Source organism: Camelus bactrianus, chromosome 4 (genome assembly GCF_048773025.1).
Source record: "Camelus bactrianus isolate YW-2024 breed Bactrian camel chromosome 4, ASM4877302v1, whole genome shotgun sequence".
Lineage (NCBI taxonomy): Eukaryota > Metazoa > Chordata > Mammalia > Artiodactyla > Camelidae > Camelus > Camelus bactrianus.
The window spans coordinates 90,077,437-90,095,362 of NC_133542.1; the positions used below are offsets into that span (position 1 = coordinate 90,077,437).

The following is a 17,926-nucleotide window of genomic DNA, read 5'->3' on the forward strand; positions in this document are numbered from 1 at the left end:
TACAAGTCCAAGAGTATAAGGAAAAGGTGTGCCTCCTCCTGAATTTCAGAGCCCAGGACAAGGCAGCCATGCAGCTGAGCGAGTTGGAAGAGGAAATGGATCAGAGGATTCAGGCTGCGGAACACAAGACGCGGAAAGATGTGAGTTTGTGGGATGGGCCCGTTTGTGCACCGAATCATCAGAGCACCTTTATGGACGGGGCACCAGGCATCCTCTGGGTGCAGCATGTCCGGCGCTCTCAGCAAAGGTGTTTTTAGTGGCGGTGGGTTTTTTGGGAGGTAGAGTAAGGAGAGAGAAAAAGATAGTAAAGAAGTCATCAGATAAAGTGGATCATTTCAGATGGCAACGAGCACAGTAAAGAAACAGCGTGTATGACAGGTGCGGAGGCCAGGGGCCTCTCTGAAGAGGGGACAGGATTGCTGAGGCCTGAAGGAGAAGGCAGAGCCCGCCTTTGGTGGAGGAGGGTGGCTCGCCTCTGACCCCTCACCGCCTCACTGCCCACGGCCGCTGCTACTTCAGGTCGAGATTACAGTGACGTTAAAATGCTCTCTGCAAACTCTGGTGTTTGCTATGGAATATACTTTTACTCATCAGTATAGGAACTCTCAGAGTTGAAAATTGGGTGCTGCCTTCAGTGATTTCCACAGAAGAAATAATTATCTTTTTTCCTCATAAAATATATTCGGGTGATTAACGTTTACTGAAAACAGGAAATAGGTCTGTTTCTTATGTAGCTAATGTTAGATTGAACGTTCCCTTTTTTTTTCTATTCATTTGCCCTGTGTGTTAACTTCGAGAGGCTGCAGAATTGAGTGAGAAGGGCCTGGGTGTTGGCATCCGAAAGGCCTCAGTTTGGGTCCTGGCTCTGCCTTGTCTAGGTTGACTGGCACTGGAAACATAACCTAACCTCTGAGCCTTTGTCGTTCCAGCTTCACAGTGGGCCACGCCACCCGCCTGCTTTGAGGAGGGTCAGGCTGATGGCTGGATGCGTGCCCGGAGCTGTGCCAGGTGTGGGGGCGGCACCTGGCCGTTGCTGTTCTGCTCTTTTCTGTTGCTCTGTGTATCTTGTGTCCTTCCAGATTCTTCACCTTCAGTGTCTTTACCACTTACATGCCTTCGATTCTTTGTTGTCTTATCTCTTAATAACACGTTTAATAACTGGATGTCATGTTCAACAGAGTGGTTCAGAGTCCACAGGCCAGCTTCTGTGCAATGTGTTACCTATTCCTTTGTTAGCACTCTATTTTTTTCTAGTCTAGAAACAGACATTTTTTTTTTTTTGCCTTTTCCCTCTCCATCCATTTAATCTGTGCACTCATTCATTCATCAAATACTTATCGATCACATGTGTTAATTCTGTCCTCACATCTCATGGCTTCTTCCAGCTAAGCACTTCCCAAGTTGGTTGTTGGTAATGGACACCTGACCATGGCCCTGCCCCTTATAAATCCATGTTTTGTTAATTATAACGCCTTTCCTTGGCTCTGGTACAGGGGAGGCAAATACATGGCATCCACAGCACCATTTCTCTTTTGCACAGCGATGGCACACGTGGCCAGTAAGTCCCTGCATGGACGTGGTCTCTGAAACCTTAGCACACCCCTGCCAACTGGGCAGCTCTGGCCCTGGGATGACACCCATTTGCCAGTCCATCCCCATCTCCTAGTCTCTCTGGAATAACACCTCCAGACTAGCTAAAGACTCGCCCGCACTTCCCTCCACTGAGCACGGCTCAGCTTGGCTGCCCACACACAGGTCTTCATCCTGCAGCTCTGGCCCTGCTGCTTGCTCTGCTTTCACTCTTCCCTTTGCCTTGATAACTGTTGCCCCACTCCTTTCCGCTTTCCTAAATTCTGCAGGACTCAGAGAAAGTCTCCCCTTCTCCCTGATGCCCTCCCCTAGTCCTCTGGCCACCTTCACCTCTTCCTGACCTTGACTCCTCTCGCACATGTAGTGTTTATCCCATGGTTTCAGTTGAGGTTTTAAAATATTTATTGCAATAGCTTTATTGAGGTATAATGGGCACGCAGTAATAACACGTACAATACTCAAGTGTAGAATATAAGATTGGACGTATGGCTATACCAAGAAACCATCACACAGCAGGGTAATGGGTACATCCACATGCTGTTAGCTTCCATGTGCCCCTGTGTCGTGCCTTCCTTCTTTGTCCCTCCCTGTCAGGCAACCATTGTCTGTCTTCTTTGATGAAGCATCTGTTAAAATCTTTTGCTTATTTTTAAAATTAGGTTGTTTGTTTTCTTATTATTGAGTTTTGGGAGTTCTTTATATATTCTGATCTATAAATATTTCCTCCCAGGTTGTGACTTGTCTTTTCATTCTCCTAACAGTGTCTTTTCAAGAGTAGAATTTTTTTTATTTTGATGAAGTCCAGCTTGTCAGTTTTTTCTTTCATGGGTCATGCTTTTGGTATTTCAGAAATCTTTGCTTAACCCAAGGTTGCAAAGATTTTCTCCTGTTTCTTCTGTAAGTTTTATTGTTTTAGGTTTTACACTTAAGATCCTTTTTGCAAGGTACGGGTCAAAGTTCTTTTTTTTTTTTTGCTTGTGCATATCTAATTGTTCCAGCCTGTTTGTTCAAAAGTCTATCTATTCTCTGCTGAATTGCCTCTGCACTTTGTCCAAAATCAGTTTTCTGTATTCACAGTGGGTTTATTTCTGGGCTCCCCATTCTGCCCCATTGATTAGCCTCTCTTTATGCCACTATTACTTTTGTCTTGACGACTGTTGCTTTATAATAAGTCTTAAAATCAAGTAGTGTTAGTTCTTCAACTTTGTTCCTTTTTAAGTTTTCTTGGCTATTTTAGTTCCTCTTAATTTCCACAGAATCAGCTTGTCAATTTCTAAAAACAAAATAAAACAAAACAAAAAACCCAAAACCTTCTGGGGCTTTGGACTTCATTGCATCTGTAGATCAATTAGAGGAGAATTGGCATGTTACTAATAATGAATGATTCACAAACCTGGTGTAGTCTCCATTTATTTAGGTCTTATTACACTCAATGCCACTTGTTAGGAACTTAAAACTTTATTTGAATACTGAACATAGGATATAAAACTCCATAATGTGTTAAGAGAAAAAGGAAACTAGGAGATATTTGGTATTTGGGCTCATGAGAACCTCAGCTCCTGACCTCTTTGGGTCCCCTTTTGCCATTCTCTGCACCAGGGGCAACACACATGAAAAGCACCAACCTTGTGGGGCAGCACTTTGCTCAGAAGTTTGCAGGTGATGTGATTTGAATTTAGATAAGGTGTAAGCTCTTGGAGAAACAGTAAACCCACCAGGCCTTCTTGAGTCCTGAAGACATGATAGGGTTGAGGCAAGCACGGGGGCCCTTGGCTGTGCCATAGCTTTTAATTAAACACAGCAATAATTAGCTAGCTAGTTAACTGATGTGCCACAGCCCTCTGTCACAGCTGAGTAGTAGTCTGAGAGGCGTCACCCCAGGTGATGTACACACGTAGGTGGTGGGATTCCGCAGTTCTTTCACTCTTGCAGATTTCCATTCCAGAGGTGCTGAGCGTCTAAAGTTTGGTTCCTTCTCACCATCTCTGTGTAGGAGACGTGGGATCAGCCTTAGTTTTGACACACAATGTTTCTCACCTCTAGGGTTTTGAAGAACCTGTCCAAGTCAACAAAATCTTTTTTTTTCCTTTCAGGAAAAACGCAAAGCTGAGGAAGCCCTTAGTGACCTCAGACGTCAGTATGAAACAGAAGTGGGAGATCTACAGGTGACGATAAAGAAACTCAGAAAGGTAGGCGTGTGGCAACTGGACTCTGAGGCACAGCATCAGTATCTCAGTGTGTCTAAATTTTTAGCAACTGAAAACATATAGAGTCATATTGAAGCAGCAGATGGATCAGATGTGAGAATCAGACTGGACTCCCTGGCAAGAATTTTTTTAAAGGCCCCTAATTTCTTTTTCTGTTTCTAAGGGCAGCCTATCTTTTACATGGATCTAATATAGTATTTCTGATCCCTTGAACAGTTGTCCATCAAACCTCAGTTTTTCTTTCCTTGGTCTTTGCCAGCCAAGTGCCCTCAAGCCCCACGTGTCCAGTGGACTGTCTGCTCATGGCAGCAGGCACGCTGTCTTTCCTGGTCACGCAGCCCCATACTCAGCTGAATGAAGGGTACAGCTATCCAATCAGCAAGAAGTGGGAGAGAACCTGCTGAAGTGAAGGCAAAGGTGTGACTGGTTTTGCCTTTTGCTCTATTTGGTTTCTGAGTAGAGTCCATTTCACTCAGTGGTTGCTGGTAGGTATTTAACAAGAGGTTCTGGAGGGAGGAGGGATTTGCAGCATTTGCTGAATTCCACGTTGTAAATACTCCCACCATTATCGATTGCAGGCTACCAAGCTGACATCACTAAATGCAGAGTTTGGGAAGAGACGCTGAAAATAAATAGGTTCTCACCTGCTGGTACACGCTGGCTCCAGCACAGTGCTGAGATCACTTCCTGCATGTGGGTTGTCTCCATAACTAATGGAAATGTCTTAGCTAAAATAAAAATGGGTAGTTAAAAAATAACCGTCCCTAAAGGTGGCACTGTGAAATCGGACACATCACTTTGCTTCTCTGGTTGTTGGTATGATAACCTTTAGTGCTGCTTCCAGTGTTCATACTGAATGGGATTAAGTGACAGCCACATTTTGTGAGCTATTGCAATTTAAACTTCTGGAATTATTAAGAATTCTCCCCAGTATCCTTCTTGGAAAATTATTATCAATGTCAACCTTATATCTGATTTCCAGAGATAATTAGACCGTACATACTATGCTTGAATTACAGAATTTGAATGGACCAATCCCTTGCTTTGTGCTAGCGTCACAGATTCTCCTAGTCACTATTCTTACTTATTTCTATGTAATCCTAAATCTTTAGACTAAGAGAATGATTGCAAGAGGAGACACAGAGTTTCTTGCCCTGAAACAGCGTATGATGGAGACCAAATAGACACTGAACAGTAAGAATCAGGAGTGACGAGACTTGAGTCCTTATCAAGACCCTGTCAATCTCTTTTCATAACACCTGGGACAGTTGGCTTCATTGTTCTCATCACTAGCTTTACATCTGCAAGATGGGATTAATAATAAACTGTCCATCTAACCATAATAACTGACATTTTATTGACTTTGTAGTTTATTAAGCTCTTTTCATAATTTAAAAAATCAAATTCTCAAATATTCTCTGAGGAGAGCGTGAATTTCCCACTTTTACAGATGAGGACCTGATTTCCAGGTTTAAAAACTTGTTGAAGTCACTCGGCTGATACACAGTGGGTTGACTTTCTGTCTCTACACAGTTGGTGCTTTCTCACTTGTTCCAGTGGTGGTTTATGTGAAGAACACGTTAAAGGCTGTAAAGAACTATACAAAAATTTATTCCGATTGTCATTACCTTGTGCCGTTGTTTCTGAGAAGTTCATTTTTCCCTCAGCAGTTTTTCTTCTTTAATATTGGCATGGTCTTAAAATCAGTGGCCCTCTTGGTTTCAGACAGCCGTGTGAAAACCTTCCATTGGTGTCATCTGGCAAGATGAAGTCTAGTGTCAGAGTAGATTTTGACTTAGATTTGATGAAATATGGCTTTCCTTTTGGTCAGTGCATTCATAGTCCATTAATGGATACCCACAAATCTCTGCATTCCCAGGGGGTGTAAGCCTTGCATAGGACAGACATTTTTGTTGTCCACGTTAGGATTGCTTCTGAGCCAATTTAGTCTGGTAATACTAACCAGCCAGCCAGCAGGCAAAGCCCACGTGTGTATATAATTTTATTGTGTGTATGTCTCTAACTTCATATCATATTTAAGTTTTATTGCTTTAGATCATTAAATGAGCATTTTTTGAGATCATTGTGAAGAAAACATAGTTGATTTTGACAGTAATTCTGCTGTTAAAAATCTTGGACTATAGTAAGAGAGATAAAACATTCATAAATAATTATGATACAGGATAGAAAGTGTTAAATGCAGGTAAAGTTTGGGAGAATGTAAGAGTCCAGACTCATATGCAACATAATTGAAAGAGAGTGGTTTGCGTTGCTTGATAGTTGAATGGTTTCCCAAAAAAAGGCTTTTTAATTGTTTTACAGAAAATTCATAAAATAATAAAATCCCCTTTTCAAATGTTTAAATTATTTAAAGCATATTTTCAAATCCTTCTGGATTATATGTAGTTTAATGATTTATAAGGTTGTATAATGTTTAAAATTGAAGGCTTCTAGAATTACACATCCATATGCAAGTATATTTCTAAACTTAACTGAATAAATTCAAAGTAAGTTTGTAAATGCACAACTTTTATTTGCTTTTCCAGCTAGAAGAACAATCAAGACACATAAGTCAAAAAGAAGATGTGGCTGCATTAAAAAAACAAATTTATGACTTATCAATGGTAAGAATTACCTTTTCACTTACAGAAATATAATTCCTATTAGACTCCTGTTTCCTAAATAAAATCATGCTATGATTTCAGTGTTCCAGGATTAAAAGCTTAAAGAGAAATTAATACTACAGTTGGAGAAAGTCTTTGAAATACCTTTGACTTAAGATACTGTCTATGCAGGCTTTCTCCCTCAGTGATACCGATTGTGAATGCTTTTATTTATTTTTTTATTCAAAGCAATAATGGCATGGCCTTTAAGTAGCTAACCCTGCATTTTTTTTAACATTTTTTATTGAGTTATAATCATTTTACAATGTTGTGTCAAATTCCAGTGTAGAGCACAATTTTTCAGTTGTATGTGCACATACATATATTCATTGTCAGATTTTTTTCTCTGTGAGCTACCATAAGATCTTGTATGTATTTCCTTGTGCTATACAGTGTAATCTTGTTTATTTATTCTACATTTTGAAGTACCAATCTGTCCCTTCCCATCTCCCGCCCCCTTGGCAACCACAAGTTTGTATTCTATGTCTATAAGTCTATTTCTGTTTTGTGTTTATGTTTTGTTTGTTTTTCTTTTTTTTTTAGATTCCACATATGAGCGATCTCATATGGTATCTTTCTTTCTCTTTCTGACTTACTTCACTTAGAGTGACATTCTCCAGGAACATCCATGTTGCTGCAGTGGCATTATGTTGTCAGTTTTTATGGCTGAATAGTATTCCATTGTATAAATATACGACCTCTTCTTTATCCAGTCATCTGTTGATGGACATTTAGGCTGTTTCTATGTCTTGGCTATTGTGAACAGTGCTGCTATGAATATTGGGGTATCATTTTGAAGTAGGGTTCCTTCTGGATATATGCCCAGGAACGGGTATCCTGGCTTTGTAAGATGAGATATTATTGCCCTACCCTTCCTCCAACTTTCCTCTTTCTGCCCCTTTTCCTTCTGCCGACCATATCTTTAGTCATTCTGTTGCCAAAACTGATTAACATCTACATCTGCTATATTATCGTCATTTTCTTTATCTTGTTTTCAGATTGACTTTAAAAGTTGAAAGGCAAAGTTGCAGAGCCAAGAAGTGAGTTGGAGTGAGCTAGACTTGTGTCTCTTTCTCTCCAGTCGTTATCCACGCCCCACTCAAAAGACAAGGCTCCCAGCTTTGTGGTCAGATGAATCCCCTTTACGTACTACCAGTTCCAGATTTTGCTACCTCTTAGTTGGTTTTGTGTTTGGATTGTGACTTTGTTATAGAGTCGCTTATTTCTCCTAAATTCTCTGGTTGAGCTTTTGGTTTCTTGTAAAAAGAAGCTCTGCCATCTTCATGATATCACTGATACCTTGCAACTTCTTATTTATTCTTTCCAGTGCATGAAATTGATCATTTTTCTACTTGAAAATATTAATTTTTGGAGTCCAGGAAATTTTAATTTTTATTAGACTGGTTGCTTTTTAAACTTGCTACCAATTCCAGATGTCATCTCGGAATTTCAGATCATTTTAGGTAGCTGGTGTAGGTAGGACTCCTGTGCAGCTAGGCAAATAGATCTGTTTACCTCAGGGCCTCTCCCCTGGAAGACAGTCTTCCTCAGAGCTTTGTGTGTGAAGCTGGCTGTCAGACATGGGACCCCGATCACCTGATGCGTGGGACAGGGATGTTCAGAGAGAAGCCTCAGCTTTCCTTTCGGGAGTCCTTCAGTTATTTTTACAGAGAAGCCCTGTCTTGTTGTCTTTGGACTCAACTCTGGCTTGTCTGTTCCCCTTTTCTAGGGAAAGACCAGGTGCAGGTTTGAGAAGCAGGATGCCTTAATATATAATTTTACTCTCCATTTTCAGGTCCCCTTCTCAGTCTCTGGGGTTCTGCCTGACCAGCTGTCTCTTCTTTGTTCTTCAGTAGACCCTTCAACACACATCTTCTGGATCTCCTTTTCCCTACCCTCTTCCCTTTGTCAGCACATTGCCATCCAGTTTCCGTTTTCCAGAAATGGGTTTAAATCACTTGACTGCTGGTAGGCCCCTCTTCCATTCTTTTAACTCTTATCCTTTAGTATTTCATGTTAATGGGGTCTCAGAAGGGAAAGAAGACAAATTCATGTCCTCAGTCCACCATATTGAACTGGAAGCCTCCAAGGATTTTATTTTCTTCTTTCTTCTTTTTTTTAAAGAAAAATATAGAAATTTCCTAACAACACTGGCTCATTTTTAAGTGCAAAACTTTAAAATGTTAGGTGATAGGATTTATTGTAAAAAGTAGCCAGTCTGCCTGGTAACAGGTACTATTAATTCCACAGAATATCTGTCAGTTGTTCCATGGCTCTCATTAAGTAAAACAGACGTTTGAATGTCTGGTCTGTTAATTTGCTAATAACATGTTAAAGTTCATCATGATAAACTGTTGACTATTCTAGTTTGGCGCCAAATGTCAAATATTTAAAAAAGAAGAAGAACCTTGAGGATTTAATTTTTGACAGTTTAATACTTCATACAAATTTTAAATTACCTTGAATTGATGATTAGCTCTTTGAACACCAAGGTTTGAAGACTCGTGGACGGGTGAGAGTGACGCGTGGGAAGGTCACACTGTGCTGGACTTCATTTCTCGCAGGTGGAAGAAATTCTGAGTCTAATGACCTGCACTGTTCCTTTTTTCTAGGAAAATCAGAAAGTCAAGAAAGATCTTTTAGAAGCACAGACAAACATAGCCTTTCTTCAAAGTGAATTAGATTCTTTGAAAAGTGATTATGCTGACCAGAGTCTGAATTCTGAGAGGTATGAAACTTCACACTTCACTATTTAGTTTGAGTGGCGTGTTTATTAGGTAACCATCCATGTGAATGAAGCTCAGCTATGTAATAATGAAGGGCTGTTTGTTAACTTTACTAATGTGTTCTTTGCTTTCTAAAGATTTTTAGTGTCAGATTTCCTAGTGATTTTTGTGTTTTTACTTTTTTTAAACAAATGGATTAATTAGTTTAATTATTGGCTGTGCAGGACAGTGCAGGGCTTAAAAATGTCTGCATTAACTGGGAGCAGAAGACTATACATAAAGTGTCAAGAGGCCGTGCTAACTGAAGCGCTTTGAAGGTGGGGGTCCTAGCCCTATAACATAAAGAAATGGAAAACTGCAAGTCTTCGGCAAGTCGTTCTATTTTGCTATGCTTTAGTTTTGCAAATAACATAAAACCTAGCACACACATGTACACACAGAGGCATGTAATTATATATAAGGAAGATATACATGGATATTTATATAGGACTATGTAAACATAAAATGCGTTAGTATGTGTGTGTATCCCCTAGCACACATACAGTTGGGGAAAAATACCTTGTGATTTGTTTGCAAACTTTAATCAGAATTAAGGTCCTGTTAAAAAAAAAATGTAGTGTAATGGAAAGCAGTAAAACATTTATTAAGCACCTACTATATATAGGTCCCTAAGCTAGATAAGGAGTTATGAGTGTGCAGTATATATAAAAAGAAAAGATGTGGTCTCTGCTCTTTAAGAATTTCAAATTTAGTTGGGAAAAATAAAAATGTAAAAGGTTACAGAGTTAAACAACACATGAACTCCACAACGTCAGAAACAATACCGTAATTCCACGAACACTGAGGTTGGGTTCATTGCCCTGAGATGGTAGACAGAGCCTTTTTTTAGTTCAGAAGAGGGGGAGACATTATTGAAGAAGAGGCACGTGAGGTGGGCTTGCGAGGGGAGAGCCTGTGTTGGGGAGCGGAGGCGGCGTCAGCAAGCAGTGCGGTCACGCTGACAGTTATCGGGCACCGTCCTGAGAACTTGCCCTCAACTCGTTCAGGGTTTCCTATGAGATGGGGACTCTCCTTATCCCCATTTCACAGATGGGAAAAGAGTCTCAGAGTTGTTCCAGGTAAGGCAAAACCCAAAGCAGGGGCAAAACACAGGGAAGGAAAAGACTGGTTTGGGGAACGATAGACTAGGGAAGAGAAAAACATATTTTGAATGGAAAGGCAAAAGTTAAAAAAAAATTTTTTTTGAGTTTAAGAGCTATTTTAAGGCTATAATATGAAGACCCAGAATTTTTGGCTGAAGAACTTAAATTCCTACAGACAATTGGGAAACTTTTAGCCTTATCAAGAGAGTGACTGGACAGGTTATTATGGACAAAATTTAACAGGCTGAGGACTTTTGGAAGCAGATAGGGTCTCTGCTTAGAAATGGGGCTGGGGTGGGATAGGGGCTGGAGGTAAGCGGCTGATGTTCTGCATGGACATTTTAAGAAGGAGGCCAGGGCTTCTTCATTATAAAGCAACAGAGGAATCACTGAGCGTGAGTTTACAATGAACAGAGGAAGCCTGGTCCTATGGATTCCTGTGTGGTTTCAGGGTGGGGAGGGGTGGGTGCAGGACTAGGAGCACGTAGATGAGATGGAATCACAAGAAAGGAGAAGAGAGCTGGGGTTGGGGTTATATAAGGCTTGGAATGAGCAGCGAAGTGTCAGAGGTGAGAGAGTGGATTGGGTTGAAGTGACTGTAACGTGAGTGTCCAGTGAGAGGGGACTTTGCTTAAGGTCGAGGGGTTTAGTCCCAGTGAGGGACAGAGCCGAGTCGGTGAGCTGGGGTGGAGGAGCTGGTAGATGCTGCCAGGGGGATGTGGTGGACCAGAGCCTTGGAGGAAACAGAGGGTGTGGGTACGCTCGTGGGTCACAGGAGGAGAGGAGGCTTCTAATGGCTCAGAGGAACTGAGCAGGAGCACAGAGAGACAGAAAACTGTGGTCAAGGACGCAGGACTTTGGGAGGGTAGGTATAGTTAAGATAGCACTGAACACATAATCCTCATTCAAACATGAAATATAATTTTACAGGGATCTGGAAATAATCCGAGAGTACACGGAAGATCGAAGTAGTCTTGAGAGGCAAATTGAAATACTCCAGTAAGTTCTCATATAAAGTGCTCATCACATTTACATGTAACTTCTATTTTGTCAGTAAAACACATGCCACATGTAACATGAGTTGCTGTATTTGAAAGGCCAGCTTCACAGATCCCTGCTTGTTCCTTCTCAGAGAGAAGCATTCAGCACATCACCTTAGCTTTCTGACGCTTCTAATCCTACATAAACTATTCAAATCCAGGGACTAGAGTATAATTCTCTAAAAGCCCTTGCAAGTCAGGGGATTTGTCTGACGCATCTTCATAATACCTTTACTGGACTGTAAAGAATGGCGGCCCCGACCTCAGCAGCTTTCTCTGCAGCTCAGCACCTGAAAAGATTTCAGGCATCACACAGTAGTGCACGTCCCGCCACTGGGCATACGCTATCTTTCTTTCCTAATTTATTGTGCCTGGTTATCTATATATTTTTCTTTTTTTTTTTAACCTCTTAGAAATATTACATTACTTTGCAACTAAGTTGCACGAATTCCGTCCTCTGAGCCCTTCCCCACAAAATCTCCACCCTTCCCACTGCCCCTTTGTTTCTTTTCTACCCAGGCAATATTTTTTTCTGGTTTCAGTTTCCCCAGATGATGTCAGGTCAGGCTTGACCTCTTTTTTATTTTCATCATTTTGAATACCTATCAAGTCTCACCTGTGGCAATTATAGAGCTGATATATTACAAGAATCCTGTTCATTCATTCATTCATTCAGCAGGTTTTCACTCAGCACCTTTTGTGGTTCAGGTATGCCAGGAGCTGAGGATAGAGCAGCAAGTAGGAGGAAGAAGTCTTTCTCCTTATGGGGCTAGTCTAGGGGAAGAAGATGGAACCTGATTAATACTTACAGGAAGAAATATAAAATGCCAAAGGAGAGAGGAAGGGCAGGGGAGACATGTGTCTCCTAAGGGCATCTACCTAAACAGAAAGGTCCAGGAAGTGTTCCGGAAGGAAGTGAGAACTGAGCTGAGGTCTGGAAGATGAATGAGCCTGAAGCAGGGAAAGATTAGCCAATCTCTAAGGCAAAGGCTCTTTTATTATCCTCATTTCGTAGAAGTTGCTGAGGCTCTGACAGCCTAATAAGGCTTTCCATAAGGCACGTGGAAAGTAAGTGCCTGAGTTGGGGTTTGAACCCTGAGTCAACATCAGAGCCTTCAGCTGGTGCACAGCAGCGCCTGTTGGTACGGCACCTGGCCACGAGTGGGATGTAGCATAGCCAGGAGGAAGAAATGTGACATAACACAGCGCATCTGCACCTGGCAGGGCCGCGTGCGGAGTGGGGCATTGAGAGCAGGTGGAGCCGGCTGTCTTCAGGCCTTTAGGGAACAGAGACCTGCACCAAACCCATCCAAACAACGGAGCTATCTGAGGGAGAAGTGGGTTCCACAGCATAGCTGATCTGCTTCTTAAATGCCTTCAGACCTTCAAAGAGAAGTGATACATTGATTAAGTTGCACTTCTAGTAATGAACTATGATCTCGGTTTGTGAGGTTTGAAGGGGGAAGCGGGAGAAAGTTGCAAGAGGTGGTCACTCCACATTCTGAACATCACAGCTTGAAAACAAGGTGGTGACATTTACCCCCACTAATACTTTCCTTATCTGTTTGTTTATTGTGTTTATTTACTCTGTAGATCAGCTAACAGGAAACTGCATGACAGTAACGACGGCCTAAGGAGCGCCCTTGAAAACAGTTACAGCAAGTTCAACAGATCCTTGGTATGCAATAGAACTTTATAATACACTTTGTTCTTTCTTGTGGTAGAGTATTTTGATAAAAATCATATATTTTCTTAGACGAGAGCTTATAATAATGAGAAACTATTTTACATAGTAAAAGGAGACAACATTTTCCGAAATTAGAGAAAATGCCACTCCTCTGTATAAATAAATGTCTAGATGTTAGCCAGCTCTTTGTTTGATGTTCCAGAAGACGAGACAAAGATGTATAAGGTGGGACCTGGGTCCTGGAAGAGTTTATAGTGTAGTAGGGAGCTAGGATATGCATGGAGAGCAATAATAGAAGAAAAAGTGGGAAATCTCCTGGAGGTACAAATAAAATGTTGCCCAGTTGAGAGGAAAGGTAGGGTATTTCTGGCTGAGAAGTTTATTTAGACCCATTGGGTATTCTTTGTGGTAGTGAGACCATCAGAGTGGAGGCCTTGGGCTTTAAACCCTCCAACAGAAACAAGCTAACGCCCTTTTGGAACTCTGAGGACCTTCCTTAGACTACGTGTGCCGGAAAGCCTCATCTCCCACTTGGAAATCAGCTTCAAGTTTGGGGTTTCAGTGCCACAGCTTTGGGTATGGAGAAGTCAGTCACTAAGCCAAACTATAGTTCAAAAAGAGACAAATCGAAAGAAGGGGGAACCAGGGTGCCCCACTATGCCTTATATGGCATGAAGACGAGAAACTACTGTTGCATTTTCTCCCTTGATTTCTGTGCTTACGTTTTCTCATGTAGGATACCAGACTTTCAATTACATTAGTAAGCTAGCAGTTTTTTAAAATGTATATAAAATGTTTACATGGAATAACAAAATATTACTAATGTATTTTATGCATTACAGCGCATAAATAATGTATCGCCAGGGAATACAATTTCTAGAAGCAGTCCCAAATTTAATGGTCATTCTCCTCAACCCCTGGGCTATGACAGGTATGTTAACACCTACTTGCTTTTTTTTCTTTCTTTTTTGAATTCTGGATCAAAGTTAAAAGGAAAGTAAATTTGCTTAGAGGTGAATTAAAATAATAGAATACACTTGGTACACTAATTTCTGTTTTCTGCTATCTTACTTTAAATTTCTGAAACATAAAATGTATAAAGGTTAAAGGAAAAATGTTTCAGAGAGAGCAAAGTGATTTCTTTAAGATGTTATCATGACTTGGTTTTATGTATGCTCACCCTTACCTCATTCCTAATTATGTCTTGTTTCTTAGAAGTGCACTAGGTTAAAGGTGTTTCTGGGAAGCCGGTGGAACTACTGTATATGATGTTGTGGTATATGTGGTGTATGATGTTGAGACTCTTGGCACGATCTGTAAATGTTTAACAGCTCAGTATAACATTATGCAAGCAATGTTCGAGGAAAAGGAAATTTTTAAAACAAATAGAAATGTGGCTAGTAGATGTTTATGAGCTACTGTATTAAAGGAGTCACAGAGGCTTTCCAGAAGTGAGAATTTAGCTCTATTTATTAATCAAATAAAGTGAAATATTGGCTGTACTATAACTTGAGATCTAGCAGTAAAAGCTGAAAGATTACACATGCGAACACATGTGTACAGACATATGTCCAGTGTTGCTACTTAAGAAGCTCATTTTGAAATATGTCGAAGTTTGATGTAGAAGTGAGTGCATAAACTGCAGGTTTCTCGCTGTCTGTTTCTGATGCCATTTTCTGATTTACGTTCCTTCCCTTTTCGCTCGAGGACTTTTGGTCTAAAGAATAATGTGCTTAATATCCTAGGGGTAGCAAAACGGTCAGGCCCCCTTTCAGGAAGGTTTGTTATCAAGGCTTGTTGGTGATCACTTTTAAGAAAATTCTATCCAGGTATCAGATATTTTTTATTATTCACTGATATGTAAAATAGAAAAATTTAGTGGTTTGTCAATTTATAGGCAACTGGCTTCTCCGTTATGGAAAGATACTACTTTTTCAAATATGTGGGTGTGATACCATTTTCCTGGACTGATATTTAGGATAAGTTCTAAGCAAATAGGGGGAAATATAACTGAAATTATTTCAGAAATTTCACCATGATTTATTTTTGAAAAGAGTGGACACCATACATAAGGCTGGTAGTACTGGACAAATTGCCCCTTGACAGTAGGACTAAGGGACAAAGTCATCATATCCCAGTGCCTCAGAGTGGCAGGAATGTAGCACTTGTGTGCTCATTACCTTGAACAGTCACTAGAGGGCCACCGTGGTCCAGACTGATGTTCCTTTGGCAAGGGGGCATTAGTTTGATATAAGAATTTAATTTTTCTTTTCTTTTTGATGCAAATATAGAAATTAATAGTCATCAAATCACAAGAGAAAAGAACAAAAGAAGAAAGGGGGGAAAAGACCTACAAAAATTAGTCCAAAACAGTTAAAAAATGGCAATAAGAACATACACATTAATAATTACCTTAAATGTAAATGGACTAATACTCCACCAAAAGACACAGAGTGGCTGAATGGATGTGAACAAGACCCATCCATATATGTGCTGCCTAAAAGAGACTCACTTCAAATCTAGAGACAGATACAGATCGACAGTGAGGAGATGGGAGAATGTATTCTATGCTAATGGAAATCAAAAGAGAGCTGGAATAGTAATACTTATATCAGACAAAATAGGTTTTAAAATAAAGACTGTTATAAGAGACAAAGCAAGACACTACATAATGATCAAGGGATCAATCCAAGAAGAAAATATAAATCTATATGTACCCAATTTAGAAGCACCTCAATATGTAAGGCAAATATTAATGGACATAAAAGGAGAAATCAACAGTAACACAGTAATAGTAGGAGACTCATATCAATGGACAGCTCATCCAGATAGAAGGTCAATAAGGAAAGACTGGCCTTAAATGACACATTAGATCAGATGGACTTAATTGATACATAGCATTCCAACCAAAAGCAGCACAATACGCATCCTTTTCAAGTGCATAAGGAACGTTCACCAGGATAGACCACATGCTAGACTGCAAAACAGGCCTCAGTAAATTTAAGAAAAATGAAATCATATCAGGCGTCTTTTCCAACCATGCTGCTACAAGACTAGAAATCAACTACAAGAAAAAAAACTGCAAAAGTACAAACGCATGGAGGCTAAACAGTATGCTGCTGAACAACCAATGGATCACTGAAAAAATCAAAGAGGAAATCAGAAAATACCTAGAGGCCAATGAAAATGAAAACACAGTGATCCAAAACCTCTGGGACACAGCAAAAGCAGTTCTAAGAGGGAAATTCATGGCAATACAAACTTACCTCAGGAAACAAGAAAAAGCTCAAATAAACAACCTAACTTTACACCTAAAGGAATTAGAAAAAGAATAAACAAAACCCAAAGTTAGTAGAAGGGAAAAAAAACAAGGATCAGAGCAAAAATAAATGAAATAGAGACTAAAAAAGATGAGAAAAGATCAATGATGATACAAGATGGTTCTTTGAAAAGATAAACAAAATTGAGAAACCTTTAGCCAGACTCATCAAGAAAAAAAGGGAGAGGGCCCAAATCAATAAAATCAGAAATGAAAAGGCTACATCTGACACCACAGAAAACAAAGGATCATAATAGATTGCTATGAACAGTTGTCTGCAATAAAATGCACAAAAGAAATAGACAAATTCTTAGAAAGGTACAATCTCTCAAGACTGAACTAGGAAGAAATAAAAAATATGAACAGACCAATTACTGGCACTGAAACTGAATCAGTAATTTAAAAACTCCCAACAAACAGAAGTCCAGGAACAGATGGCTTCACAGGCGAATTCTACCAAACATTTAGAAAAGACTTACACCTACCCCTCTCAAATTATTCCAAAAAACTGCACAGAAGAAATACTTCTGAACTCATTCTTTGAGGCCAGAATCACCTTGATGATAAAACCAAACAAAGATACCACACAAAAAAAATTACAGGCCAATATCAGTGATGAGCATAGATGTAGAAATTCACAATGAAATATTAGCAAACCAAATCCAAAAGTATATTAAAAGGATCATACATCATGATCAAGTGGCACTTATCTCAGGGATGCAAGGAGTTTTTAATATCTGCAAATCAATCAGTGTGATACATCACATTAACAAATTGAAGAATAAAAACCATATGATCATCTCAATAGAAAGAGAAAAACTTTTGACAACATCCATTTATGATAAAAACTCTCCAGAAAGTGGGCATAGAGGGAACATACCTCAACATAGTAAAGGCCATATATGAAAACCCACACTAAAATCATACTCAGCAGTGAAAAGCTGAAAGCATTTCCTCTAAGATCAGGAACAAGACAAGGATGCTCACTGTTGCCACTTTTATTCAACATAGTTTTGGAAGTCCTAGCCACAGCAACCAGAAAAGATAAAGAAATAAAAGGAATCCAAATTGGAAAGGAAGGAGTAAAACTGTTACTTTTTGCAGATGACATGATACCATACATAGAAAATCCTAAAGAAAACTATTGGCACTCATCAATAAATTTGGTAAAGGAGCAGGATACGAAATTAATATACAGAAATCTGTTGCACTTCTATACACTAAAAACAAACTATCAGAGAAATTAAGGAAACAGTAATATTTACTATCTCATCAAAAAGAATAAAATACCTAGGAATAAACCTACCTGAGGAAGTAAAAGGCCTGTACTCAGAAAACTATAAGACATTGATGAATGAAATTGAAGATGACACAAACAGATGGAAAGATATACTGTGTTCTTGGATTGGAAGAATTAATTTTGTTAAAATGATCATACTGGCCAAGGCAATCTACAGATTGAGTGCAATCCCTATCAAAATACCAAAGGCATTTTTCACAGAACTAGAACAAATAATTTCAAGATTTGTATGGAAACACAAAGCACCTTGAG

General features: G+C 39.8%; 1 protein-coding gene and 1 long non-coding RNA gene across 10 annotated transcripts in view; one reads left to right on the top strand and one right to left on the bottom strand.

Moving 5' to 3' along the window:
• The window catches only part of RASEF (RAS and EF-hand domain containing), a 56,973-nt gene that overhangs the window by 19,537 nt on the left and 19,510 nt on the right, over positions 1-17,926 (top strand). For 2 of the 3 annotated variants that reach the window (XM_074363132.1, XM_010967500.3), the window contains exons 3-9: positions 50-140; positions 3,684-3,779; positions 6,344-6,421; positions 9,073-9,188; positions 11,259-11,327; positions 12,962-13,046; positions 13,898-13,986. In XM_074363132.1, coding sequence (XP_074219233.1) covers positions 50-140; positions 3,684-3,779; positions 6,344-6,421; positions 9,073-9,188; positions 11,259-11,327; positions 12,962-13,046; positions 13,898-13,986 — 624 coding nt within the window. The remainder of the gene's footprint in view (positions 1-49; positions 141-3,683; positions 3,780-6,343; positions 6,422-9,072; positions 9,189-11,258; positions 11,328-12,961; positions 13,047-13,897; positions 13,987-17,926) is intronic. The other variant, XM_074363131.1, reaches the window with a different exon arrangement.
• LOC123611975 (uncharacterized) overlaps positions 5,150-17,926 on the bottom strand; it is a 132,332-nt gene continuing 119,555 nt past the window's right edge. For 6 of the 7 annotated variants that reach the window (XR_012506774.1, XR_012506775.1, XR_012506770.1 and 3 more), the window contains 3 exons: positions 11,985-12,142; positions 8,920-9,068; positions 5,150-5,554 (listed from right to left, as the gene is read on the bottom strand). This is a non-coding gene — a long non-coding RNA (uncharacterized LOC123611975). The remainder of the gene's footprint in view (positions 5,555-8,919; positions 9,069-11,984; positions 12,143-17,926) is intronic. The other variant, XR_012506773.1, reaches the window with a different exon arrangement.